Genomic DNA, 27,245 nt, shown 5'->3' with positions numbered 1-27,245 from the left:
ATCCTTAATTAAAAATTAAACTCACAAAAGCAATAACACAGGCCAATTCTACATCTTTACAAAAGAGGGCAGTGATTCTTTGCTGCAGTATTGGAGACACACTCGGGTATTTTGCCATTTTGGGGAAATTATATGGAAATGTTATTAACATCATTTAAAGTACCACAATCTTCCTATTTTCTATATATGGAAATCAAGACTACTGCCCATTTGAGATTTTTGGTCATAAATTTGAAGTGAGTCCAGTCAGTAAAGTTACATGTTTTTTCACTAACAATGTTTAGCTTCACAGAAACAGGTGTGACATAAGTAGACAGTTGGATTTAACCAGACTTGGGTTTTTGCCAGTCAAGTACAACGAAAGGAGAGAGGAATAAGGAACATGAGATTGCGAGCAATGACAGACTGCTGGGCAGTGGGATCCAGGCAAGTGGGCAGAGAAGGTGGGGGCACAAGGAGAATGGTGACCAGCTGAAAAGAGATACAGTAAAGACCAGGGAGAGAGTTCTTAGAAAGGCAGAACTGAGTGAGTGAGCTAGACATTCTAGAGGTGATGGTCATTCTAGGCTGTTTCTATGAATGCACATTTTCTGAAGTGGCACGTCCTGTCTATCTGAAGTGGGTATCACTGCTTGGGTGAGTCGCCAATGTGTGGTGGTGGGGATCATGGAAGCCAAAGAGATCAAAGAACAAAGAACCCTGGGTACTGTTGGAATTATCTGCTTAGACGTGGAAATTGCTCAAAATGAAAGGAAAAGTGGTCAAGGGTGAGACAATGACCCAAACACCGGCATCTTCCACAGATAAGAGAGGCCGGGAGGCCAGCAGACGACGACAGGAAGGGCCATGGGTAATAAAGTCCGATGACATGCATGGCAAAGACAGAAGAAGGAAAGACCACTGAGAAGCAGACACTAGAGAAAAGTGATACTACCTGGCCTTCTGGCCCTGCTGGAAGGCAGGGTGCTAGCAGGCAGGCAGGTTGGGTTACGGGGAGAGCAAGAAAGGGAAGGGAACTTTCCAAGAAAAGGTTGAGGCTGTAGGAGTAGCTGACGGTGAGAGATCCTGATGGGGAGGTTTGGAGAGTGAGCAGGGAGAGCACGGCAGGTGGGGCAGGACTGCGATGCTTACAAGCAGCAGCAGAAGTGCAAGGTGACGAGTTCTGAAGGGGACCGAGGATGTGAGGGCGGATGGGACCGGCCTTGGGTTGGCACATTCAGTGACGGGCAAGCCAGGGGCACCTCGTGGCTGCTAGACAGTAAAGGAATGTGGTCCAATACCTGCAGAGCACTCGGCTGCGCTCTCCTCACGTGTGTCACGCTTCACACGTGTGCCACGCTGGATCTGTGAATGCCATCCTATGACAGCAGCGACTAGCTGTCTTCCAAGGTTCACACTCTCTTTCCTTACAGTGGAATGAGACGCAGCTTCCCAACCTGGGACGACATTTCCCAGCCACCACCCTCTGGCCAGTGAAGTGGGAACAGGAGTGAGGCATGTCACTTCCGGCTGGCCCACAAATACTTCCTTCCCGTGCTTTGGTCTTATCCCTTCCTCGGGCTGGATGCACAGGGCAGGGTGACACTGCAGGCCTCGGGTTACATGTGGGGGAGCCTTCCTCAGCCTGAATGACTCAACACAGTGACTCTTCTGATTAGGGGGCTTTATGTGAGGACAACATAGACTTGTGTTGAATAAGCCATTAATATGTCAGGGTTTATTTGTTACAGCAGCGAATGCTACTTTAACCAATGTGTACCTGTCAAGTGTCTCATAACTGAATCCAGAGACCTCTTCAAAAACTTACTAAGTGTCCCTACTACCCCCCTACCATTACTCCACACACCGTCCCTCCCTAGCTTATGCAAGGAGGGGACTAAGAAGAGCAGAGAGGTGGCTGTTGGCTTCATGAGCAGCACAGTGCACCTAGGAAGAAGGAGGGCACGGTGGTACCCCTCACCCAAAGTCAACTGAGGAAAGAGGTAAATATGTGCGGTGATGGACGTGTGAATTAATTCAGTGGTGGGAATCCTTCCACAGTGTATACATACAGCACATCATCATGTTGTACACTTTAAATATATTATAGTCTTATTTGTCAATTTTACCTCTCTAGAGTTGAAAAAAAGACAGAGATATAAGATATTTGCCTCTGCTGTTCCTCCTCCCCGACCCAAACAGATAAGGAGCTAAGTCTTGAAGAGGATGGGAAGAAGATAAATCAGAACCAGGTAACTCCCACCCCTCCACTCTGAGGGAGAAGTCTAGCCTTTGATAGGAGAAAGAGAAGGCTTTCAACTGAGGGTGGGATTAGGTTAATATTAAAATAACCGGAGATGTTTGGAGTCATCCCGATATGATGTTAAGAGATGGGAAAGTAGGAGAGGGGTCCAACACGACAGAGGTGATGGGTAAAAATCAAGACCATTTTCTGTTTCCATCTCAGTGAGTTGAGGTTCCTCAGTACAGAGGTGATACTTCATAAATTCTGAAGGTAAATACCAGACATGCCACATAGAAGGAATGCAGAAGTCATGTATGGGTTAACTGGAGACCTGATGCACATTGTAGAGGGACAATGTGTCTGACTGCCATGCAGGGCATAGAGGTTCTAACAGTGGTGCTGTTGTGTAGCTGATCACTGGGTCTGGTGTCAGCAGACCGAGGACCTCCTCCCAGCTCTATCACTTAGGAGCTACAAGAGCTTCACCAGTCACCTGTCTCCTTTGACCTCGGGTCCTTCCTGTAGAAAATGGGGATTATAAAATTTACTTGGTGAGATTACGAATTAAAATGTGCCAGGCCCTAACTGAACACTTGATATAGAATACAGTCTCCTGAAAGACACTTAGCGCGGAATCTGATAACTGTAAGTTTATGAAAATGGTAGGCTAGGCTTCATTCTGACCTTATTGTCAAGGTCACATGCAGCACGGACAGAGTACTGACACAGCACTGCCGTGACCAAATTACTCCCGGGCTGACAGCAACAAAGGGAATGATCCCTAGAGGGGAGGGTATAGCTCAGTGGTGGTGTGTGCTTAGCATCCAAGAGGTCCTGGGTTCAATCCCCAGTCCCTCCACTAAAAAAATATATATAAAATAAAAATGAATAAACCTAATTTCCCCACACCAAAAAAGGAATTGATTCCTTCCTGGCTCGCCAAAGGGAAAAAAGTATAACACACACATATACACATACACGAAGTCTGTAGCAGCTATATGTATACCTATAACTATTTTCATGGAAATTTGATTTATAGCTTTAAAGAAAAAAATAGCCTTAAAACCATGTAACCCCTAATGTATCCTTTCCCTAAAGCCATAAACACACCTCTAGTGATCCTGTCCAACAAAAATATACCACAGCAGGTGGAGTCACAAAAGAAAGTAAATGGTTTCAATCTCTTCATTCATTTTGGTCTATTCCCTCAACAAAAACTTCAAACTGCAGGTGCATGCAGCATACTTCTGCTATGACAAGAGCAGTGTGTCTTTGTAACCGGGGCTTCACCTAATGATGTGTGAACTAAATGTTAACTGCAGCAAAATGACTCCAAGCCAAGAAAGCCCCAGTCGAGGGTCTCGCCTGGAAGAGGGGCTAAGTCACAGGAACACACCAGAGTGGGGCTGGCTCCTTTGGTCCTTGGGAGATCATCATTCCTTCCTTCCCTGCAAGTTCTAATGTTTCGAGAGCAGCGTGTGAATTAAATGGGAATTTTCAGTTTGCAGACATCCCCCACGTTAGGGTCCAAATTTGATTTCAGTCTGGAAATGAGCATCTAAACAAGTTTGAGAGAGGAGGAGGTTTTAAGAAAGGTCAAACCAGTCAAAAGTAAAACACCAACCAATTATTGTAGGGAAGCGGTTTCACATCTGGAATTGGTTATATGTGGAACAGAAGGAAGAGTTTTCTTAGGACAGTTGGTTTAATTGTATTTTTAAAACAAGAGAGAGTAACCTAGGAATTCCGGCTAATCTCAAATGGAAACAGGCCCCCTCGAGCTGGTGAATATATTTGTTTCTTGTTTCAAATGGAATTATCAGTACTATATCCATGAGTAGTTGCTATCAGTTCTCGACCAATTGAGGCAAATTTTCAAATGTCCCTTTGAGGTGCACATTTGTTCTGGGGGTTTGGGTGTGTCAGGGTCAAATCTAGGTGTTCAGACGTCTTGTCTCTTTTAAAAAAGAAAAGATGCTGTGAAAAGAAGCATGGTTTTGGCATCTGACTGACCTGGATTTTAATTTACTCGCTGTGTGCCTTTGGGAATGTTACTTAATCTTTCTTTATCTTTTCCTTATCTGGGAAATGGGAATGATCACTGTCTAGAAGAGCTCCATGTTCTGGTTATTACGTTAAATTATATAGCATATGTAAAACGCCTAATGCTCATGAAACTGTGTGGCTGTTCTACAAATGTCAACTCTCTTGACTCTTCCTTTCTCTTTTCCTTCTGTCCTTTGTTAACTTATTTTTCTAAAAGTAATACATTTTTGGCAAATACAATGAGACAGGTTATACGTAGCCTGTAACCTAAAATGTCAGTAGTAGAGCACAAGAGAATACAAGAAATTAAACGTATACATGGATCTGAAAGTATTCTTCAGATGTCTCAGAAAAGTTGACCGCTGTAGTTAAAGGCATTTCATGAAATGTACCCCTGACATGCATTTTTGTGACTGTAGCAAATTGTACCTTTATGATTCACCACTGCCTACCCATCACTCCACCAAAAATAGTCCATATTGTGGCATATTATCATCATCTTGAGTCAACAAAATCAAGATGGGGTTGATCACAGGCCCTGGGGTTAGCGGGCATCCCAGAATTGCCTTGGTAATCCATCTCCTTCTAACATTCAGGGTTACCAGTGGGTAAGTATGCAAACTAATACTATGCAAACTCATACTTTGCCCCGGGTGTAGGACGGAATTCTGCTTTGCAGTTCTGTAGCTAAGCACCATGCTGAAAGCAACGTTTTACCCCCGAGGAGCAGGTTATGATCTTTCAGATAAAACTCAGCCAGAACGTTTATATCACGTTAACACCAGTGAATGGAAATGAGAGACGGAGAGGGGAGCATCCTATTGGCGCGGGCACCGTGGCACGGGTCGTTTTTATTGCCTTTCCCTTATGTTCTTCTGAGGTTAATGATACATTTCATGAAATTAATAGTAATATTGAATCCCTTCTGTTTTCCCACTTGAGTCCTGGTGCAGGAGCCAATCTGGGAGGATGGGCTAGGGGACTGAGAGTGGCCTGCAGCTATTGCTGGGGCCAAGGAGATCACGGTGACGTGTAAAGATGGTTTCAAAAACACCAGCTGCTACAGACCCCAAGTGGTGGCACAACGCATCAGAATTATCAGAAGAAAAGCGAGTTGTTTGTCCACATGTTTAAACCCCTAAGGACAGCTCTCAGGCACTGGGACTGGGTCTTTGTGTGCACGAAGCACAGAACGCAGGACAAGGTAGAGTCGAGAGATACTTAAATGACAGGCAAGAGAGGGGAGCTGCTTGGTGTGGCTGAGCATTTGCTCTGGTGACAGTCTGTTCTGTTTATCAACAACCCAGCTCTGTGAATAATGAGGAGCCCAGCCCAGGCCTCTGTCATCCCTCCATGATCTTTCTGGTACCAAAGGGGCTCAGGAGGAGGTGTTGAGTTTTTGTGTGCTGAAACTTGTCAAGGGCACATCAAAATGTAATAGCGAAATCAACTACCAGACAGATTGGATGGCAGATTTTGGCAGCTCACAAGGAACTTTCTCGTTATAGGGTGTGCGAGCTTGTGGGTTGCACTGCAATTAGAAATGGATTTTTTTTTTCTCTTTTGCCTAAGCTCTTCTTATACTTTTCGTTCTCCCAAGTGACAACAGCAAAAGACTGCTTCTCACTCCCTAATGTATTCTATCCATCTCCCTGTTGCTGAAGTAACTGATGTCTTAACATCAAATTAAAAAAAAAAAATCAAATTGGTGCCCTTCGGTGTTTATGAGATGGATACTTCAAGGAAAAGTCAGTGAGATACGACTTGAAACTAACTCTCCTGAATTTTTTCTGTGGGGGCAACATATCCTTTTGACACTTTTTGTGATTGTTGTTGTTGTGGTTTTAACCATATGTCTCTAGTAGGAAAGCAAGATCTTTGTTTCTTAACAGCTGACGTGTACTTGCTACAGTGTCACACAGGAGCCTGTGATACTGTTAGCGACAACGAAATCATTTCCACGGAAACTAATTAGAGCATTCAGGAAGGGAGAAACAACACTGCTTTTCTGCCACTTAATGGTCGGATTTCATGCAACACAACTGAGCGAACCAGGTCCACCTGTTTTCCAGAGGTTAAAAGTGAGACACCCAAAGGGAGAAATCGTTTCCCCAGAGATGTGCAGCCTCTCTGGGCTGACATTAGGAATCCAGGCAGCTGACCAGGGGACTCCCAGATTATTCTGTTTAAACCATAAACAATCCTGGAAGGGAGTGGAGTAGGAGCTGAAGGAGAGGGGAATGGAGATCAGTGATTGATTCAGCCTTTTAAATAAGCTCAAGGAATGTCTCGAGACATTCTTAAAAGAAAAGATGTACCAGGCAGAGGGAATACCACTAGTCAAAGCACAGAGGGTTGGAGAACGGTGTGAGGAATGAGGCTGGAGACCCAGGCAGACATGAGGTTTTCAAGAAGATCAAATATTCCATGATAATTTGATTAACTGAATAGGAAGAACATTCAGGGGCTTGAAGAAGGGGATGATATGACCTATGCCTTTTATAAAGATCTCTAGGCAGCCCTTTAGCAAACAGACTGAAGAGGCTCACACAATCATATCGGTACAGATTTTTCTTTCAAAACAATGTTTGGTAACAGCCACTAGTGCCATTCCACTGCCTTCTCTCCGTGAAAACACATCAAAAGTAACACCACACCTAAAACCAATAGCAAGAGACGATGTCCAAATCTAAGAAAATGGGCCATAATTAGGAGATAGTCGAGCTAGAGTGAGATACGCCAACCTTCCTCACACCTCTCCAATATTCTATTTCAGCCAGAGACGGAAATCCAGAAAGCCATGGTGGTAAACAAGGGGAGAAGGTCTAGGTAGGCTAGTACATTTTACAACATGGGTACAGACACAATGCTGGGATCGCGGATGTGATAGTGTTGCATGTATTTAACCAATTCATCCAACCAGACAAATAAGGCAAGAAAAAAGCAAGTTGTTCCTTCAGTAGAACAGAGAGGCACACTATAATTTTAAGTCTATTATGAATTGGGAGAAAAATACATAAATGTGCCCTCCATGTGCACAACTAAGAAATGCTCCAGGCTCCTCACCTATAAAGCAGAGACATGCTATCATACACCAAATAAACACTAGCACTGCAGCATGGTACTTGCTCAGGAAATGTGAGGTGTTATCACCATATTTTTTAAAGATGAAATATCAAGCTTTATTTCCAAAATTAAAATATGTGAAATCTTTGGAATGACGTGTGAAATTCTTCTTTAGCCAGGGTTTAAGGCATGGTGACTTCTAAGTGTGGAATTTCACATCTATATCTATTTCTAAAAAATGTGTGTGTGTGTGAAAGGAAGGTTCTCCACCTACATCTCCCCACAAAAATATTCAATCATGAACCTAATTTATTAACTCAGTCATCCAACAAATATCTGACTGCCTCCTAAGAGCAAAGAAACGGATACAATTCTCAACACATCAAAGAGTCAGAATTATACTAAGAGTTTTATTTTAAGAGCTACAAAATGGAAAAGAGGGGAAAAAGTAAATTTTCTCAACTCCTAAGCTCAAGCAGAGGCAATTCAAATACCGTTGTTTCAGTCTTAACTTCGACAATTTGAAAAATATAAGTCAAGAATGGCTTTGAAAAAACGTAAAGGTAATAGAATATACATGTTTCAAAACACTGGAGAAGAGATCAGCAAATTAAAACACCAAAAAAAAAAAAAAAAAGGTAACACAAGGAAGTATATAAAAACATCAAATAAGGCAAAGACATTAGACTAAATATATTAATGATAGTAATAAGTGGAAATTAGATTCAGCCCTCCAATTTTTTTTTTTTAATGGAAGTACTGGGGATTGAACCCAGGACCTTATACATGCTAAACATGCGCTCTACCACTGTGCTCTACCCAACTCCGCCAGCCCTCTCCAACATTTTTAAGGAAAAATTTAAATTTGATCAAAAATCAAAATATGACTACTGTATTTGTTTCCTGGGGCTGCTGGGAAAAAACCGCCACAAATTGGGTGGCTGAAAACAACAGAAATGTATTATTCCCTCACAGTTCTGGAGGCCGGCAAGGTGTCGACCCTGTCGGGGGAGAACCCGTCCTTGCCTTTCTAGCTTCCTGCAACCCTTGACCGCCCCTCACCTGCAGTCCTGTCACTCTAATTCCCGCCTCCATCTCCACGTGGCCGTCTTCCTTCTGCGTGTGTGACTCTGTTCCTAAATCTCCCTCTCCTTATAAGGACACCAAGCTGTAGATTTAGGACCAACGCTAATCCAGTATGCCTTCATCTTAACTCCAATATGTCTCTAAAGATCTTATTTCCAGGAGTTAGAATTTCAACATATCTTTGAAGGGGACATAAATCAACCCCGAGCAGCTATGTACTATTTATGAAAAGCACACTTAAAAATAATCAGAAACAACTTAAATATATGATGATAAGGAAACAATTGAATTAGCATACATTTATATAATCAAATATTAATAACCTTATAAAAGGCAGATTGTGGAAGAATGATTAAAACGTGAGAAAATGTTATGATATAAAGTAAAATATTAATATACAACTGTAAATGGGTAAAAAGACATAATAGCTTCAAATAATCTATGCACATACATACAGAGAAAAAAACCTTAGAGGAAATACACTAAAATATTAATAGTGGTTAATACTGGTTGGTAGGATTAGAGATAATTTTTTTCATATTCATAATCTGCCATATTTTCAATGTTTTCTTACAGTTAGAATTTTTTTAGACTTCCATAATCTATTTTTCTTTTTAACAGTAAAAGTAAAGTGTATTTTTCATAACCATCTTCAGATGGTTGTGGATATGCTTATGTGTTTTTTGAAGGAATTTAATGAACTTCCAGGATTGTATGGGATGGGGGGGATGTTAAATTTATATGTAATGTTAAGATCACACACCAAATAACCTGGGTTTACAGTGAGAATATGGTACTTTCTGGCAGCAAGAACTTGGGCAAATAACCTAACCTCTTTGTGTTTCAGAGTCCTGATCCATAGGCTGGAAGTATAATAGAGCCTGATTCAGAGCATTATTTTAGCCACGTTTTTGCTAATATATTCAACAAAAATGACAGATCAATGGCTTTCTGTCTGCAATCTGGCCAGCACTGTCGTAAGGTGTGTCTGATAGTATTAGCAGGAATGGAGGTGGTAGTAGCAATCGTGTACCTTCTAAATATTCCACACGCATATTCCACGTGAGTGCATTCCCCTAAACTGCAGTCTGATGACTTTAACAATATACAAGGTACAGGGGTCCTACAGTGACCCAAATGGGGACTGGATACTTCTTCCTGCCCCTCCCCATCGAATACACGGGTAAGTCGGGTATATTTCCCACGATTATCTGATACCCTTCAAGAACCTTGCTCTTGTAATGACGAATGTTTCAGACTTTCAGTGACTTGTCCGGAGCCCAGTGAAAAAGGCCACCGAAGATGCTAAAGGCCCTGATATCACTAGTTTTCACCTGTTCCTTGCTTTGTCTTGTCAAGTGGCAGATGCTCAAGGCATGTGACTTCCCAGTGCACCCAGCTCCACCCAGCCCTCTGAACCAGGAGCAGAGTGTTCAAAGCCCCCTCCCCAAGGGCAGGGCGGTCTGGGGTTTGCCCACTGCATTAACTCTGCTGGCAGATAGACCCAACTTCTGCATCAGCATCTCCATCCTGCTCACCCTGACCCACGCTGGCTTAAATAATTCAGTCATGTAACAGATATTCATTGAATACAAGGACCTGGACTAGATGCTGAACAAAAAACTAAGTTCCACCCTCCTGGAACTTAGTGAATTAAAGCACTAAACAAATACAGAACTATGCATTGTGATAAGCAGCAAGAAGGAAATAAGAGGGTGCAAAGAAGGAGAAAATCAGAAAGAGCTGACCCAGTTCCACTGGGGAAGAGGCAAGGCCTCTGGGAGGAGGTGACAATGAATTAAAGACCTCAGTGATGAGAGGAACGGGGCGGGGAGGGGAGTGAGGGGAGAATGACCCAGGTGATGGAATACTGGATGAAGGTTCTGAATGGGAAAGCAACAGACAAGTTCAAATAACAGAAAGGAAACCAGTGTAGTGGTGCAGGGAGGGAGGAAGGATATGGGTGAGGGCAACAGGGGCCAGATCTTGCAGCATTTGGTTTTGTAGGAAACAGGAAGAAATACATTTGGATTCTGTTTCAACTGCATTGAGAAGGCATTGATAGGTTTTAAGCAAAGGAGCACCAGTTAAACAGTTATTCCAATTACATTTTTGAAAGATTGACTGCTTTCTGGAAAATGGATCAAAATAGAAAGGAGTAGAAATGGGAAACGAGTCTAGATTCTAGGAAGACTTCCAGTTTAAACATAACAGGACCTTGAACTAGTTGGTGGCAGAGAATTGGGTGTATTTGAACTTTAGGGTAGAAACGAAATGACAGTGCTTGCTACTACTTTGCACACGGAGAAGAGGAAGGTCACTGCCAGGATTCTTGCTTAAGCAAATGGCTAGACGCTAGGGCCACTCTATGAGAGGAGGGTAGATGTGGAGAAAATCTTACTGGGGGGCTGGTGTTGGTGGAATTGAAAATTGAGATGAGAGCTGAGTTTTCCAAAGGTGGTATATGAAGTACCTGGAGACCTAGCAGCCATGTGGAAAGGGAAGGAGGCCGCTGGAGACACACACCTGGACCTGAGATGTGGGGTCTGAGCTCAAGATGAAAATATGGAAGTCGGTCAGTTTCAGAACTGCCCAGACCTTGGGACACAGCTCCCACATCAACCAGAGCCTTGGCCTCAACTCCAGCTCGATGGGCTGAGGGACTGACCTCGTCCCCTCCTCCTTACCAAGGTGGAGGCCCTGCAGTTGACTGAGATCTGTCTTCCCTCAGACCTCCCTGACGTGCAGACTGAACTGCCCAAGAGACCCCCAGCCAGGCTTCCAGACCCAAGATCTGCCTCCTCCGATCTGGATCCAGCCTGGACTTGGACCACATGCCTGTGTTCTATCAGGCGCTTGCCTTTTATTTATTTTTAATTAATTTTTTATTGAAGTATAGTCAGTTGCAATGTGTCAATTACTGGTGTACAGCACAATGTCCCAGTCATGCATATACATACATATATTCGTTTTTATTATTTTTCATTAAAGGTTATTACAAGATATTGAATGGCAGTGTCTCTCGGCAAGAGATGAATCACAGTGTTTGAGGGAGGTGAGGGTGGGAAAAATCCTGGGATGGGCAGTCTCCTTTGTGTTCCACCGAACAGATGTACGCTCATGTGGTGTGAATTGAGGGGTACACGAGAAAGATCATCCCAATTGTATTTCTTTCTTGTCCACGTAGTCCCTGGCTCTTTGTGCACAGGGGGCCCTCCCACACCACACAGCAACCCAGGGAGAGAAGAGAGCCATGGCCAACAGCACCAGGCCCTGGAGTTCCTTGAGGACCACCTTCTCCCTTGTCCTCTAAATCAATGACCCCCTGTTCTTGCCGTCCAACTCCGAGGGTGGGAACGGGCACTTGAGGCAGCGCATCCCACAGGAGGGAAGGCACAGAGTTGAGACGCAGCCTGTGGGGGAGCCACCAGGGGCTCAGTGTCCCTCTACGCTAAGGGATGTGCTGACTTGGTGACTTCAATGGAAAGAGCAGGACCCAATGTATGGTGGTTCGGGACAGCAGCACCTGCTCTCGGAACAAGGCTGGCCCACATCAGCTCCAGTGCGTTAAGCCCACCGCCTCGGTCAGCTGGAATAAATTTCACCCACCAATGAGACTGGAACACCGGTAGGGGGCAGGAAGAGAAGGGCAGGGGGAACATCTTGAAACGTATCATGCCCTACCACTGGAGACAAGCTGAGACAGAAACACAGCAGCAGTGCAGCTGAGGAAAGGCAAAGGATCTGCCCTCACCCTGGACCCAGGTGCAGAGATGAAGACGGACCCACAGAGGGGCTCTGGTGGACACCTCGAACCAGTCTGAGAAGGGCTCGCTGCTCTGAGGGCGAGTGCCACGCGGAGTCTGCAAAAGAGAGATGTAGAGAGACAAAGGGATGGCAGGGGCTTCATCCTGGAGCTGCAAGCTTCATGCCGGGCTGCACAGCTCTCTGACAGCTTGCAACTGGCAGACACATCTGCTTGTGCTGGAGCAGCGAAAGGGGATCCTGAGATGAAAGGGCTGGGCATGTCTGAGCACAGAGCACTGGCTGAGCCGACTGCTCCTGTCAACCAGAGCTGAACTCCCAGCTTTCTTGTGAAGACCAGATCTGCTGACGGTAGTTCTCAAGGCTGTGAATTCAAGTGAACGGCGGAGATGATATAAGCAAACATGAGATACCAGGACAGAAGAGTGTAATCAGTAATAAGAGTGAGTAATCGTTAACCCAAGGTGCAACTCATTGTGCGCCAGCTGTAGGCACAGCCCAGAACAAGAGAGGCAGTAAGGAGAGAAGATGCATATCACAGGACAGGGTCTTAACCTAGACAGGGAAGCCACTGTTACACAGGTCAAGAGATGGGGGAGGAGGGTGTTCTCTACACAGGGGAAATCAAGAATTAATGGTGAAAGAATAAGGACTTAAGTTTATTCCAGTTTTTCCAAGAAAATTTCCTCCATTTTTCCTCACCCCAAAAGTTTCAAAATTTACTGAGGAATGGATGCAGGAGTCACACCAGGATCAATCCATCAGCTTTGTAACTAGTAAAGCTGGATCAGAAGATGTAGCTAGTACCTGAGGTCACAATCAAGGCATCCTGCTTCCCCACACCCACCCCAAACTGCAGGCTTTCCCCAAAGCAGAGGCGGCCTGCCCTGTTCAATTGCCACAAGGGGCAAAGAACAAGCCCTGCCTGCAGGCAGAGTGGGGCTGATGGGAAGAAAGCGTGGCGGGCAGGGGAGGGGAGGCTGAGCCACACAAAGTCAGTTACCTTCCCTCAATTATGCAATCAAATAAGTCCCCTTTTCTGTTGGGAAGGGGCTGAAAGGAAGGCTGAAAGTCTTCTCCCTTCCCAGAATTTCCAGAAGGACAGATGTTTTTATTCTATGGGGCTCAGAAGGGATGCCTGGAAAAGGAAGAAAATTATCTTCCTTGCATTGTACTGGCGTATACTGTCAGATCATACATTTTGATATTTAGAAGAAAAATTCTAATTCCTCAGTGAGCTAGAAGAAAGCCTAAAGATCATCTGGTCCGGTGTCTTCAAAGTTTTCCTTTCAATTGCTGAACAATTTCTTCAAGTATAAAACACAAAAGACAGAACTGTTCCGGCTGAAAGGAGCCAAAGGGAAGAGGTGTGGAAAGCCCAGGCTGGGCCCATGAAGACACCCCTCCTGTCCCCTCCCCAGCAGCCACCCACAGGTGACTCAGAGGAACCCTAGGACTTCACACTATAGCTTCTAAACCTCTGAAGTGGTTTACTGGGCTGGGAAAATGCTAACCAGAGAAGTCATGTGACTGAATTGCTCAGCTGAGTCAGTGGAGGAGATGGGGCTACGAGAACGCATCACGGCGTCCTTCACCTTGACAAGGACTTGAAAACAACACAAAGAGTTTCAGCTCACTGGGAAGGGATCCTTATTAGCACTGGCCTCAGTTCTCTTTCTACCACCATCCATCCCACCTAGTGACGTCCACAGGGCTGAGTGGAGGCTGCACTTAGAGCTCACATGGAACACTGTCATTGCTGCTGGTAGAGATCTTTACAAAAGGGTAAATAATTATTATCAGGATGGATCAACTGGAGAAAAAAAGATAAACGGAGCTTCCAAGGTGACTTCCAGCACCAGAGTTCAAATGTGTCTTTCTGTCTCTCCTTCCAGAAGAGACAGGTCAACAAAGGTAACAGGTGTCTGTCACAGTAGGCAACTGCTGGATGGAACTGACCGTCCTCACTGAAGCCCTGGCCTTCCATGAGGAAGGGGTGCTGAAGGGGTTGTTTCTAAACCAGAAGGATAAAACCCATTTGGCTACTGAAGACAGAATTAGGTTCAATCATACGAAATCAAGTGAAATGAAAACATTGAACCATATGGGTTTTTTGAGGGTATTTTTGTGTGTGTGTGTGTTTTTTTTTGTCTCCAAATTCCCTGGGGTTTTTTTTTTTCCATTTTTTCAGTTTTAATAGGTAGAATTTTTATAATTTGACTGCTTATATACAATATATTGCATGTAAGTATATTGAATCATGTATTTTTATAAATCATAAATGGCTAAATATTGGCTGTTTTGTATGTTTCTGCCTATATTTCACTGATCTGATCCCCAAACAACATGAAACTTCCAGTGTTCTAGGTAATATGCATGGCCCATGTTCATCCCTGATTCTGTTTTTTTTTCTTTCTTTCTTTCTTTCTTTTTTTTTTTTTTTTTTTTGGTTAGTGGTTTTCTTATTTTTTTAAAAGCCGGCTCTGATCCCATCAATGTGTTTCTCAGGAAAACTGTAAACTGCTTATACATTCTCTTAAACATCACAGTGAAAAACAAGTACCCATTTATGTGACAGGGCAGGCAGAGGGCTCCACCTGAGCTGTCCTTGGCAAAGGCCCTTGGCCACGTGGGTGAAAATGCCAGCTTCGCTTTGGCACAGAGACCCATGTCATGTCACCCCACTAGAGCACCGGTGGACCCCAAAGGCAGGGCAGGGGGAGGAGTGATTCTGCTTCTTAACTTAGGACAAGGACCAGAAAGAACAGTGCAGCCTCTGGCTTCAGGTTATGTGCGTGCTACCAAGAATGATGAGCCCGTCAGCCATTGTCTCAAGCCCTCCCTCTCCCTAACACGGGCTCCTGTCCATCCGCCTCCTTCCCCCGACCCTGAGTTCACACCCACACACCTATATCCCACAGAGACTGCACCGAGACCGCCAACTGATTCCGTTCCGATTACTGAATGCTTACAACACAGAACAACTTTCACTGCTGTCGGAGGTCACAGGAGAGTCAAGAACCAGAGTTTGGTATCTCTGCATGTGATCACTTAGCCTTCCCAAGAACATTATCAGAAGTATGTGAGAACACACTTATCTCCATTATCCCTCTCTTGATTGTAACTGGGGTATAATCCCTGCAAAGCACATGCACGGTTCAAAAAGCCATGCTGTGAGTGTCAGGGGAAATCATATCATCGCATGTTGGCAAGCCAGAATATCACTATTACTAAACGCCCTTTCCAAAACAAAGTGGGGGTAAAAACCACGGGAAGGGAGATTCGAACATCAAACAGGAGTGATGGGCTTATCGTCCTTGCGCTACATCACAGGATGACCTCTGCAGACTGGAAATTGGGTTACATCAACAAACCTTTCACTTTAAAGTGTGAGATGAAAGAGTGCCTCCCCTAACTTTTTGCAGTATTACGGGCTCAGGTTTAAAGTAAGTATGCAGCCAGGTACCCGTGTCCCATTTCACTCTGGGATATTGACATGCATGTGAAAACCCAAGCCTTTGAAACTGAGCCTTTCATATTTCGAACAAAAACCCAAAACGCACTCTGCCGCAAAGACCTGAAGGAGAGAGGAGGTAAGATGATAAAGGGGAAGCCTTTACACACGGAACATTTCTGAATTCTCCTGCCACGGGCCGTAACTCGAGTCCGCTAATGCAGAGCTTCGTTCAGATAACTGACGTGCTTTGTTTGCTTTTCCTCGATACCAAGGCTCACCTGCCTTGTAAAGATTCCAAAAAGTCAGTGATGTGTTGCCAAAGCAAGGAAAATTATTTATTTAACGGAAGCAGCCTTCCTTAAGATCAATTCAATTGTAGTCCTCGAGCGCCACCCCACCCCACCCAACAGCAGGGAAGAGCTCACATATTAGACTCAAGCTTCACTAACCCTTTGCCAATGATCTCTTTATGTTTTCCTACAATATTCCAAAAGGAAAATGTCTCTTCCCTGTCCTTTAAAATTTTAGTAGTATTGTATTTTTGACCTAGAGGTTAACGGTACTGAGCCGTATAGCTCATCCTCTGGTTTAATCAACAGGTACATATACAGGAAACAGAGGGCTACAGACAGAGGATGTCTCAACTTCCTATAAATTGTTTTAAGCAAGGTCCCAAATTCTACCCAGTCATCACCTTCAGGTTAAGGTACAGGAAGGGTTAAGGGTTACATCACAAAGGGCAGTTGAACTCCTTGTAAACAGGGATGAAAGGCGATCTGCTAAATATCTGATGATGTAAAACCGTAGTAAGACACAAAAATGCCCTAATATTTTTAAAACCTTGAAAACATCTCCAGCCCCAGGTCCTTCCTTGGCATCCAGCCAGGCTCTGGTCCCCTTTACCAGGAACAGAGCCTGGGGATGCATTACCCTTCCTAATTCTTCACAGTCTGCTTCATTTGGCAAAGGACCTAAACCTAACCACAACAGTTAAAAAGAAAGGCTTACATTCTACTATAAAATATACAAATCATGAAATGTATACAACTAACAAAAACAGCTTCAGTACTACTTGATGAGACGAATTGTGTGTGTGTGTGTGTGTGTGTTGTTTTTTTTTAATTCAGCATTCCAGTAATGTGAAACCACTGTTTAAGGTAGAAAATCATTTTTCAATCTCAGGAAACATCGTTACTAGCTGCCAAAAGTCGATCCATATAATAAGAACTATTTGCTAATGCTGAACACCTGCACTTTTATAGATAGCCTCTCAGGACAGCTGGAGCTGACTCTTCGGGTCTACTGATACAGGAGCCAAGCGAAAACACAAAACTGCAGATAAGGATGCTCGCTGAATTAGCCATGCATGCATCCACACGAAGTCTAGTATATTTATTGGTGGACTCTGATAGTCATTAGACACAATAAAGAGCACACAAAATACGTCCAGGATAAGGATCCCAGCTGCTAGAAGCTTACATCTTGAGGTGGTAGGATACACAAATCAAAACACACTAAAGGTATAAACATATATTATGTTTATGGAAGCCATGTGTAAATATTTATCTCACTTCCCATGGTTAGTTTTAGCTTTGGGGGCTTCATTGTTTGATTTTTCTGACTTAGTGGGTTTAATGGGAAAAGACAGCCGCCAGAAGTTGGAAGGAAGGGTTCATCAAGAAGGCGCAAGCATTGTTTTCTACTCCTCTGAAATGAAGAGTTTCCAGCAAGCATCTTAAGGAGAGTTTACACATTCTCACATACGTATTCAAACACAGGGAGGCTGACTCTTAACAGCTTTTCCACTGCAGTGGTCCCCTCTAACCAACCCAACAAGAACCAGAGAAAGAAGTTCTTAATATCATTACTACACATAATAAAAACATTTACTGAGCACCTACTGAGAGCCAGGAACTGAATGAAATCCTTCATAAACACTAACTTCAATGCTTACAGCATCTATGTCATGCTTCTTCTTTGGCCAGCGTTTAATTAGCACTGACTTTCTGCCAGGCATTGTACCGGAAACATAGCATTTAGTGCGGGAGACGTGGTCCTGCCCTCACAGGTTTCAGTCTAGCCAGGAAGACATACATCCAAGGAGTACTAACAAGTAAAACTTGCATTACTAACAAGCAGAATAGAACGCTAGGGAACACAAGCTAGACCTGGCCAAATGGAACAAATTCTGAAGACTGCACAAAAATACCTGCTGAAGAATCACATCCATCCCCCAAACTTCGTCATCCCACTCCTCACCCAATCCAATCTTGATATCTTGATATTCCTATTTAAAACAAGATATCACCCCATCAGTTTTCTTTGGTTGACTGTGATTCCAGCAGATTAGTAAGATGAGAGGGACTGGAAGAGCTCTTAAATGCAAATAAAAGATGACATACTTTTCTTCCCTTAGAAAAATTCCAAGTTTTTCTAATGCCCTCCTCTCTAGCACACATATCCTACCTCTGTCTTCAAAACACTTCATTACTCCCAACCGTGACCCTTTAATCTCCATCACCCTTCTCCAAAGTTCTTTGCCATTCTAGGCCCTGCATCCCTACTCCATCCTTTCCCTAATGCACACTCCTCTCCCCTCCTCCCTCACTGACCCCTACAGCATCTTTGCACACTAGGATTGAACAACCTCCAAAGGCAGAAAGTACAAATCCATGTCATTCTCAGATCCTAGGGCCTTTTCTCACTCAGAGCAGAACTTTTCTGGAAGCAGTCTAATGCAGCTTTCTCCACCTTGAGACATGTGCTTGGTCACTTTGGTCTTGAGATTTTTCAAAAGCAGACACAAGAAAAGTGCCAAGATTAGCACAAAGTACCAAATTATCCAGAACTCTTCAGTATGCACACGATGAATGATCACATGGGAGTGATCTATCTAGTTATGGCCTCTTCTCCTCTCTTCCACCAAGAAAGAATTTCAGAATGGAAGCAAGAATAATGTTCTTAAAAGGAAAACCTGGAATCTGTTCTAATTTTTTTGACTAAACCACTCTAAAATTTTACTTAACTAGTAGTGAGCAATTATCTACACTCAAAACACACCTCACAACCGAGGCATCGTGGTTATAAACCTGCCACCCAAAATAAGTGCAAGATGTTTGAAGACGATGGCTGCCTACCTTGCCTTCTTCTAAAGGCAATTGACTCTTACTTTTAAGGGAATTTCCTGTTCAATAGAGATAAACTACTAAAACAGGGACCCACATGAGCTTTTTTGTGGCATGTTATCTGATGGCATGAATAGGTCTATAAAATTCAACACATATGTGCAAGGCTTTACCCCATAGCATTTTTTGAGAAGTTCAAGCAGCATCACCAGAGATAACAATAATGCTGTCAAATACTCCCAAATACTCTGAAAGAGTCAGAAGGAGAAACACCAGGATAGCAAGCCCAAAGCTATTCTTTCCACATTGGCTGATTACGTTAAATTTTACATCTACTAAACTGTGCCTTTGAAAGAATCTTCCGATCAGTGTACCACATTCGCAAAGGAGTACATTTAGTACTGTTAGCATAATAATCAGTTAGTTAGCAGGGGGATGTTATCAGTGTCATAAAACTATGGAAACCATGGAGGTAAATATATTTGAACATTTGTCGGGATCCTCAATTAGTGGCAAAACAGGAAGAAACCACGCTCTGGCATTCCTTATAAAGGACCATCACATAGAAATGGGGCTAGCCACTTTTCTAAGACTAGTGAGCCATGTTAGAGAATGAACACAAATATACCAGAAAGACATTTTTCTTTCTGGGAAAGGCCCATGGTCTGAAGCCACACAAATGATCCCAGGGCTGAGTAACCCCACCATTCATTATTAAACACTTCTTTCTCTATTACCTTTCGGAGATGCTGGCTCCGCTGTCTCAGCCACACTCCTCCTCGATACCAGATATTGAATTCAAATGTTTCGGTGGAAGTTCCAGGTGTGGCAAGACCATAAAGGTTCTGGGTCTGCTGCTCCCTAGGTGGTCAGCCTGAACACACTTCTCACCAGGTCCCAGTGTAACTCTGTGAGTCATTGAGGGTATCTGCCTCTTCCTGCCCGTGATGAATAGAAAGAGGAAGCTGGGTTTAGAAACTGAAAATCTCCATTATAACTTCCCTTCTAGTGAGTTTTCCCTGGAGTGAAACAAAATTTCACTCATCAAACATAAATGGAAAACGTTTGCTCCATCAGTCATCCTTATGGTATAATTAGCTCCCCTGTTGGGTCGCTCAGCAAATAAAATTGGAAATAGCTTATTGCAAATTTTTCTAGACCTTATAGCCCAGTGCTAGCAAAAGTCAGCACTCCTTTCATTAGTAATATTTGCCTTTACCTTTACCTTTACCTTTGTGAAAGGTAATATGCCTTTACCTTTAGGAAATCCCTACTAAGACGGGGAAGAGTTAGGAATCCATATCTTGCATGAACACTTTTGGAACATACATGTATCGAGAAGGAATATTTTAAATACTTTAAGATGAAAATAGTTAGCCATTGATTAATCAGAATGTGTTGTGGTGGTAAAATATACGTAACATAAAATGTACCCTTTTAACCATTTTAAGTGTACAATTTGGCATTCACAATGATCTGCAACCACTACTGCTATCATTTCCAGAACTTTTTCACCATCCCAGAAAGAAACTGTACCCATTAAACAATAACTCTCCATTCTTCCCTGCCTCCAGCCCTGGTAACCTCTGTTTTGTCTCTCTCTGAGTTTGCCTACTCTATGCATAATGTTCATACAAGGACCATAGGGTTTTAATGTCTGTAATTCTTTGAGAGTCTGATTGCTCTTCCCTTGAATGTGGGTCTGCCTGAGCGACTCACTTCTAATGAACAGAATGAGGATAAAGTGGCCCTGGGTGACTTCAGCACTAGGTCACTAAGATGATACAGCTACCATTCCACCTGGCTTCCTCTCTCATAATTTTTCATTTATTCCTTTTCTTTCCTTCCTTCTTTCTTTCCTTCCTTTCTCTCTCCTTCTTTCTTCCTAAATATTTGATAAAACGTACTCAATTCTATTTCCCATTTCATTAACTATTGCCTCTACTGTATCAAATCTATTATTTACTTTCTTGATTAGACATTTTTTCAATTTTTAATCTATATGAAAAATTCACGTGTAAGACTTCTAATGGGTTCTTAGCTGCATTCATTAGTACTAGTTTCAATTTTTTTTTCACTTTTTACTCCTCTTACTGCTTAATTTGGATACTAGTTCCTTGTACTCTTTCAAAAATACATAAAATATTTTATTGAAATCATTTGACAAATGCTTGATTATTTCTAGCGTCTCAAATGTAATTTCTCCCACTTGTTGGATATTCTTGCTCTTCCATCGTCTTGAATTTCCACATAGTCTTAAAGTTGGGCTTTGTGAATTCTTGTTGCCAATGAAATCTCGTTTGTTTGGGTTTTTTGTTTTGTTTTGTTTTTATCTCTTTCGAAACTCACCTCCATAGAGTGTGGACAGTTTCACAATTGCCTCAGCCTGACCTGAGAGTCCACAGCTCAGAACTAGGTGTTATTCTAGGAGTCTGGGACACTGCCCAGCGAGGAGCCGACAGTTCCAGTCTGCATTGTGGCAAACGGACTCATTATTGGAAAATCCACCTCTCCCTGCCAGGTTGTTTCTAAGTCAGCCTCTGACATCTGAGAGGGCACAGGCCGCTGTGACTCACCATGCTGGGTACACTTAGTTCCTCCCGGGGCTGGGACTACTGCTCCCACTTTCCAGTTTTAGAGCTGGGTACTTCAGCTCCTGCTCACCATGTGGATTTTCATTCTGTTTTTGTTCATTAGATAGTTTCATTTTAAATTCTGCTTTTAGTGAAACTCTACTTTAAAAAAAAAAAAAGTTCTTTTTTTTTCAATTTTCCCTGTTCCAAGTGGATAGGGAGGTACACCCACTCTGCCATCTTGACCACAGAAGAAAAAATTCGAAATAAAAGGAATGCTTTCTTGTCCTCAGTTTTGAAGGAAAATTTCTATAATTTTCATACTTAAAAATTTCGTCTTTATTATGAAGAGAAGGTAAAGTGAGCCGACAGCTGCATAAAATGATGTATTTGCTCTAATAAAGAGCTGATAATAATACTATGAAACAAGTGTTCTGGAGAATGCAGGGGCCTGAGGAATATTGGATTCGGTACTAGTACTGCCAAAAGAATGCAACTTTTAAACATATGAGTATATTTATGTACAAGCAGAAGGTATGCAGAAAATCACACATGTTACATCTTCAGATGGGAAATGGACTTTTTGCAAATCTTTGCAACTCTGTTTAGGAGCCTTTACATCTTTTAAATGATTGAATTTTGCTTTAGATTCAGAGCATCAACAAGCTCCCAGGCCAGTGAGAACCGGCTCTTCAGCTCTTCTAATGTTCAAAGACAAGTTCCGATTGCCTGAGTTTGCACCAAGCACCTGCTAAAAGGTACCGTTTTCCCAGCTGGAGGTGCAGATAACTTGACAGACACACTGACAATAGACTTCATATAAACACTTGTCTACATGTCGGCTCATTGCAAGCAAACTGTAATATGTTCAAAAACCCTGAATTGAGTCAGCCCATTTTAGGGTACGCTTGTCTTTCTGCAAACAGGTCAGTTTCTACATATGGTATGTACCATCTATAGAAAGTTTATTTTCTTAAAAAAAAAAAAAAAAAGGACAGATGCTCTTTAAATCCTTAATATTAAGTATTAAATAGATTTAAAAGAAAAAATGCAGATACTTTTGATTTTGACTTTATTAACGCATGTCTATACAGGAACCCAGAGGCAAAGTTACTGAGTACCTTCACCAGGTGATATGAAGACGGAGTAAGGCACACACAATTGCTCCTCTAGCTGATTTTATAATATTTATAAATAGTTGTTTTATAATATGTGATGAAACCCTTCTACGTCAGTCTCTCTCTCTCTCTCTCTCTGTCTCTCTACCTCTGTCTCTGTCTCTCTCTGTCATGGTTTTTGAAGATATTCTCCTACAGATACACTTTTTTTTAATTAGCTGAAGAGAACTCTCTTTACAATGCAGGCTGTAGCCAGACTTGTGAACTATGCAGGTTACTGACAGTAACTTTGGTGTAATTTAGAAATACTGTCATCCTGAAATTTCAAGAGAATTCATAAGCTAGTCATTATTGCTTAATATTTCTACAGGAGAGATTCTAAATCTATTTTTTAAGGATGCAGAGAGAAATAAATCATATTTTCAAAAATGTATGTGTGGATGACATATAGTCAACTCTCCTCAAATGTTTTTTAAATGAATTAATATAATTTTACACACTCTGTGTGGGAACAACTATGTAACTTATTTTCCTTCTTGCTCAGGCATAGAAGGGCAAGAAAGTCAAAAGGAAGGAGGTGGTGGCACAGCTCCACAGTTCTTTTTCATGTCTGCCTAGTTTATCTTTATGCTGACGGAGGGTGACTAGGATGTGAAAAGTGAGATGTGGCACGTAAACTAAAATTGGAACGAAACCAAGAAGATAAGCATGACCCTCGGTAAGGATGACATGCAAATTTGTGAAGCGTTCCATATTTTTCTACATAGTGGAATATTACTCAGCCATAAAAAGAATAAAATGCCATTTTCAGCAACATGGATGGACCTAGAGGTTATCATACTAAGTGAAGTAAGTCAGACAAAGATGAATATTATATGATATCCCTTATATGTGTAATCTAAAAAAAAATGAAACAAATGAACTTATTTACAAACCGAAAAAAATAGATTCACAGACACAGAAAACAAACTTCTGGTTACCAAAGCAGGGATGGGGGAGGGACAAATTAGGAGTTTGGGATTGGCAGATACAAACTGTATATAAAACAGATAAGCAACAAGGACCTGTTGTATAGCAAAGGGAACTACATTCAATATCTTGTAATAACCTCTAATGGAAAGAATCTGAAAAAGAATTTATTATATATATAGGTATGTATAACTGAATCACCTTGTTGTACACATGAAACTAACACAACACTATAAATCAACTCTATTTCAAATGAAGAAAAAGAAAGAAAGTTAAGTGTACAAGGATGAATGCCTGATCTGCAAAACCCATGACAACCACAGAACACTTAATATGCAGAAGATATTCAAATGACCAACAAGTACATGAAAAGGTACTCAACATCACTGGTTATTAGAGAAATGCAAATCAATCACAATGATAGATCACCTCACATCTGTTAGAATGACCATCATCAAAACAAAAACAAAAATAACCCCCCAAAAACAACAGATAACAAATGCTGGTGAGAATATGGGGGAAAGGGAACCCTTGTGCACTGTTTTTGGTAAACTGATATAATCACTACAGAAAACAGTATGGAAGTTCCTCAAAAAATTAAAAATAGAACTACCACATGATCCATCAATTCCACTTTGGGTATATATTCAAAAATAACAAAACCACTGTCCCAAAGATACCTGCACCCCCACATTCACTGCAGTATTATTTACAATAGCCAAGACATGAGAACTACCTAAGAGTCCATCAGTGAGTAAGTGGATAAAGAACATGTCAATACTAAAAAGCAGGAAGTTCTACCATTTGAGACAACATGGATGGAACTTGAAGGCGTTATGCTAAGTGAAACAAGCTAGACAGACAAAGACAAAGTAGGATCTCCCTTATATGTGGAATCTAAAAAACCAAACTTGTAGAAAAAGAGATCAGAGTTGGGGTTGCCAGGAGTGGGAGGTGGTGGATGAGGGTATTGGGTCAAGGTGGCAAAAGTCACAAACTTCCAACTATAAGATTGTATTTTTGAAAGTTGCTAAGACACTAGATCTTAAAAGTTCCCATTGCAAAGGGAAAAAAATGTAATTATGTGAGGTGATGGATGTTAACTAAACCTGTGGCAATCACTTCATGATACATATTTATATATGTATCAAATCGTTATGCTGTATACCTTAAACTAATATAATGTTAGATATTAATCAGTTCTCAATAAAACTGGGGAAAATTCAAAAAATAAAAAAAGGCTTTGCTATGATGCTGACCCACGGTCAAGAATGGAGCTGGACTTCCGTCCCAGGAGGAAAACAATTTCAGGCAAGGATGGGTCATCCTGAGCACTTCATGGTACCAAAATCATTCCACACATACTTCTACAAAGCATTGTACTAGGTCACTGGAGATACTGTGATGAAGGAAGTCCTCTTCTGTGGGGCTGGCATTCTAGTAAAATAGTCAGAAAGGGCTCTGGGCCTGTCAGCATATGTAGGCAGTAAATTCAGAGTTCAAAGAAAGAATCCAGTGACTTCAAAAACCACGCTGGGGTAAAAGCCAAAGGTGGGTGCAAATGCTGGGGTGACTCCAAGTTTTAAAAGAAAAGAATTGAAACCCATGTAGCAATAAGGCAGATCTCTATTTCCCTAGAGAAGAGACACGGCCTTGTCCCTGAGGAAGGGAATCTCAACTCAGTGGTCCTCTCCTATGTCTGTCACACTCTACCGGGGTGTGGAGATGGGGCTGGTCTTGGGTCTCAGGAGTGATGGACATCTACAAAAAGGATCTCACCCAAGAGATCTGTGGTATTACCTTCCTGATTACAAAAAAGAAAAAGTCTAAAAACTAACCACTTCATCCCTGCCACAGTTGCCCAGATCTAAGTCAGGCCCTGTGTTTCACATCACAAAAGGGCTCCTTCAGCAACATGTAGGCCGACTGCTGATTTGGTTCTTTGATGAGTAAAAACAACCTCTTGAATGCTCAACTTGTAAAACTAAGTCTAAACAGCTGGTGACAGGGACAACAAACGTCCCACGGTAATCTTAACTCTCGACCAGGGTGTGCACGACGTTCAAAATCTGTAACATACGTACACAGCCAAAGTCAGGAAGGAAAGGTGTTATGAAATATAGATCAGGAGTGTGCCTGTTTGAAGGTTAAGTGGTTTCTTGTTACATAGAAATAGTGCTGAGAGAAACCCAGAGTCACTCAAAGTAAAGCTGCGTGATCCATCTATGTTACAACACAGGGCTCGTGATAACAAATACTGTTTCCTGTTTTTATCCCGTTAAACACGAGGTTATAAAGACAAGGAGGCAGTGGGGTGAAATAAAACGACTTTGGACTTTGGAGTCAGACAGATTTAGGTGTGAATGTCAAGTTAACCACTTACTAGATAACCTGGATCAAATCACACCACCTCTCTGGGCCTCAATGTTCTAATCTATAAAAGAGAGATATTAATAACTATCTCATAGGAGTTTCATATGAAATAAACGAGACTCTCCTCTCTCCTCCAACACACACCCACACCCACCCACACATCCACACATCCAGACCCCAAATAATTAATCACTTCCCATCCTGTTAGCTCAGAATCTTGTCAGTACTCTATTACATAACTTTTAAAAGATTTGTTATAAATTTGGAACTCTTTGGAGACAGAACACATATCTCATTATCTTTCTGTCACAAGGATTCAGAGAGGTCTTAGCATAGAGTAGGTACTTTTAAAAAAAAATTTCTTTTTTGGCTTTGTTTTTCTAACATCCACTGTGTTCATGTCGCCAGAGCCCTCTTCTCTATTTAAGATAAGAAATGAGAACAAGAGAAAGACAGGAGAAGTTCCAAGATTACAGTTGTGCCTATGCAAAAGCTTTTTACTACAAGTGGTGTGACAGTAGGAGATCTGTTGTTTCCGGTTTCTGCTTGTCCTTGTCTTGTGGTTACTCTTCCCCTAAGAATTAGTATCTTGGTTCTCAGATATTGGGTCGAGCAATAGTGAACAGAAGGGCGGGGAGGGTGTAGCTCACTGGTAGAGCACGTGCTTAGCATGCATGAGGTCCTGGGTTCAAGCCCCCATATCTCCGTTAAGAAAATAAATAAATACATTTAGAATATGATGGCAAATGCGTGTATATTCATGTATGATCAAAAAATTGTGCTGTACACCAGAAATGGACACAACATTGTAAACTGACTATAACTCAAAAAACAAAAGAAATACTGAACAGATAGCAGATATTTTATCATGTGCATTGAAGACACAGCAGATAGAGAAGACAAAGATCTCCTTCCCCGTTTCCTGGGATCCAACACGGAGCAGGACTTCAGTGTGAGCTGACTGGTCGCTGGCATCAGAGGACTCCGGGTGTGAGCTAAGGAGTGGCCACTGGAGGAGCAAAGGGGAAGACGAGGTGAAGTGGGGGAGCTCTCGACAGTTCAGCAAGGAGAAGCGGGTCGGGGAAGTGCTGGCAAGCACAAAGTGTAGGACTGAGCTGGCTCACTGAGAAGGAAGTTAGAGGTGTTCTTTGCCTAAGTGTAGGTTTAAATCGAAAAGCAGGAAGCTGGAAGTCAGGGGGACACAGGCAGGATACCCCTGAAACCTTTCTCCCCTGAAGCTGATAGTTTATTTCCCCCACTGTAACTGGCCTCAAAAATTTAGACATGTTTTTCTTCAAACTCTGTAGCTTCTCATTCTAAGCTCTGCAGTTTACACAGTGGAGCTCTGCTCGTGGATTGGCAGATCTTTCAAAGGACTGTGAATATTTTCCTCCCTTGATATGTTACATGTAAGGTCAACTTTATATTTGGATAAAATATAAT

The 27,245-nt window shown here is 42.3% G+C and overlaps 1 protein-coding gene and 1 pseudogene across 5 annotated transcripts in view; one reads left to right on the top strand and one right to left on the bottom strand.

The window, feature by feature from the left end:
* The window catches only part of SUGCT (succinyl-CoA:glutarate-CoA transferase), a 553,331-nt gene that overhangs the window by 163,402 nt on the left and 362,684 nt on the right, over positions 1–27,245 (bottom strand). Inside the window, exon 13 of one of the 5 annotated variants that reach the window (XR_010381748.1) lies at positions 19,507–19,707. The exons of 3 other annotated variants lie outside the window; for them this stretch is intronic. Coding sequence is in view for 1 of the 2 variants with exons in the window: in XM_031454642.2 (XP_031310502.2) it covers positions 12,103–12,285 (183 nt within the window). In the remaining variant the exon portion in view is untranslated. Of the gene's footprint in view, positions 1–11,375; positions 12,286–19,506; positions 19,708–27,245 lie in introns of those variants that run through there. One more of the 5 variants, XM_031454642.2, reaches the window with a different exon arrangement.
* LOC116154170 (U6 spliceosomal RNA) lies at positions 23,119–23,219 on the top strand (annotated as a pseudogene).

The sequence above is a fragment of the Camelus dromedarius genome, chromosome 7 (assembly GCF_036321535.1).
Source record: "Camelus dromedarius isolate mCamDro1 chromosome 7, mCamDro1.pat, whole genome shotgun sequence".
Taxonomy (NCBI): Eukaryota; Metazoa; Chordata; class Mammalia; order Artiodactyla; family Camelidae; genus Camelus; species Camelus dromedarius.
Note: the sequence above shows the minus strand (reverse complement) of the source record. Positions and strands in the feature narration are given on the sequence as shown.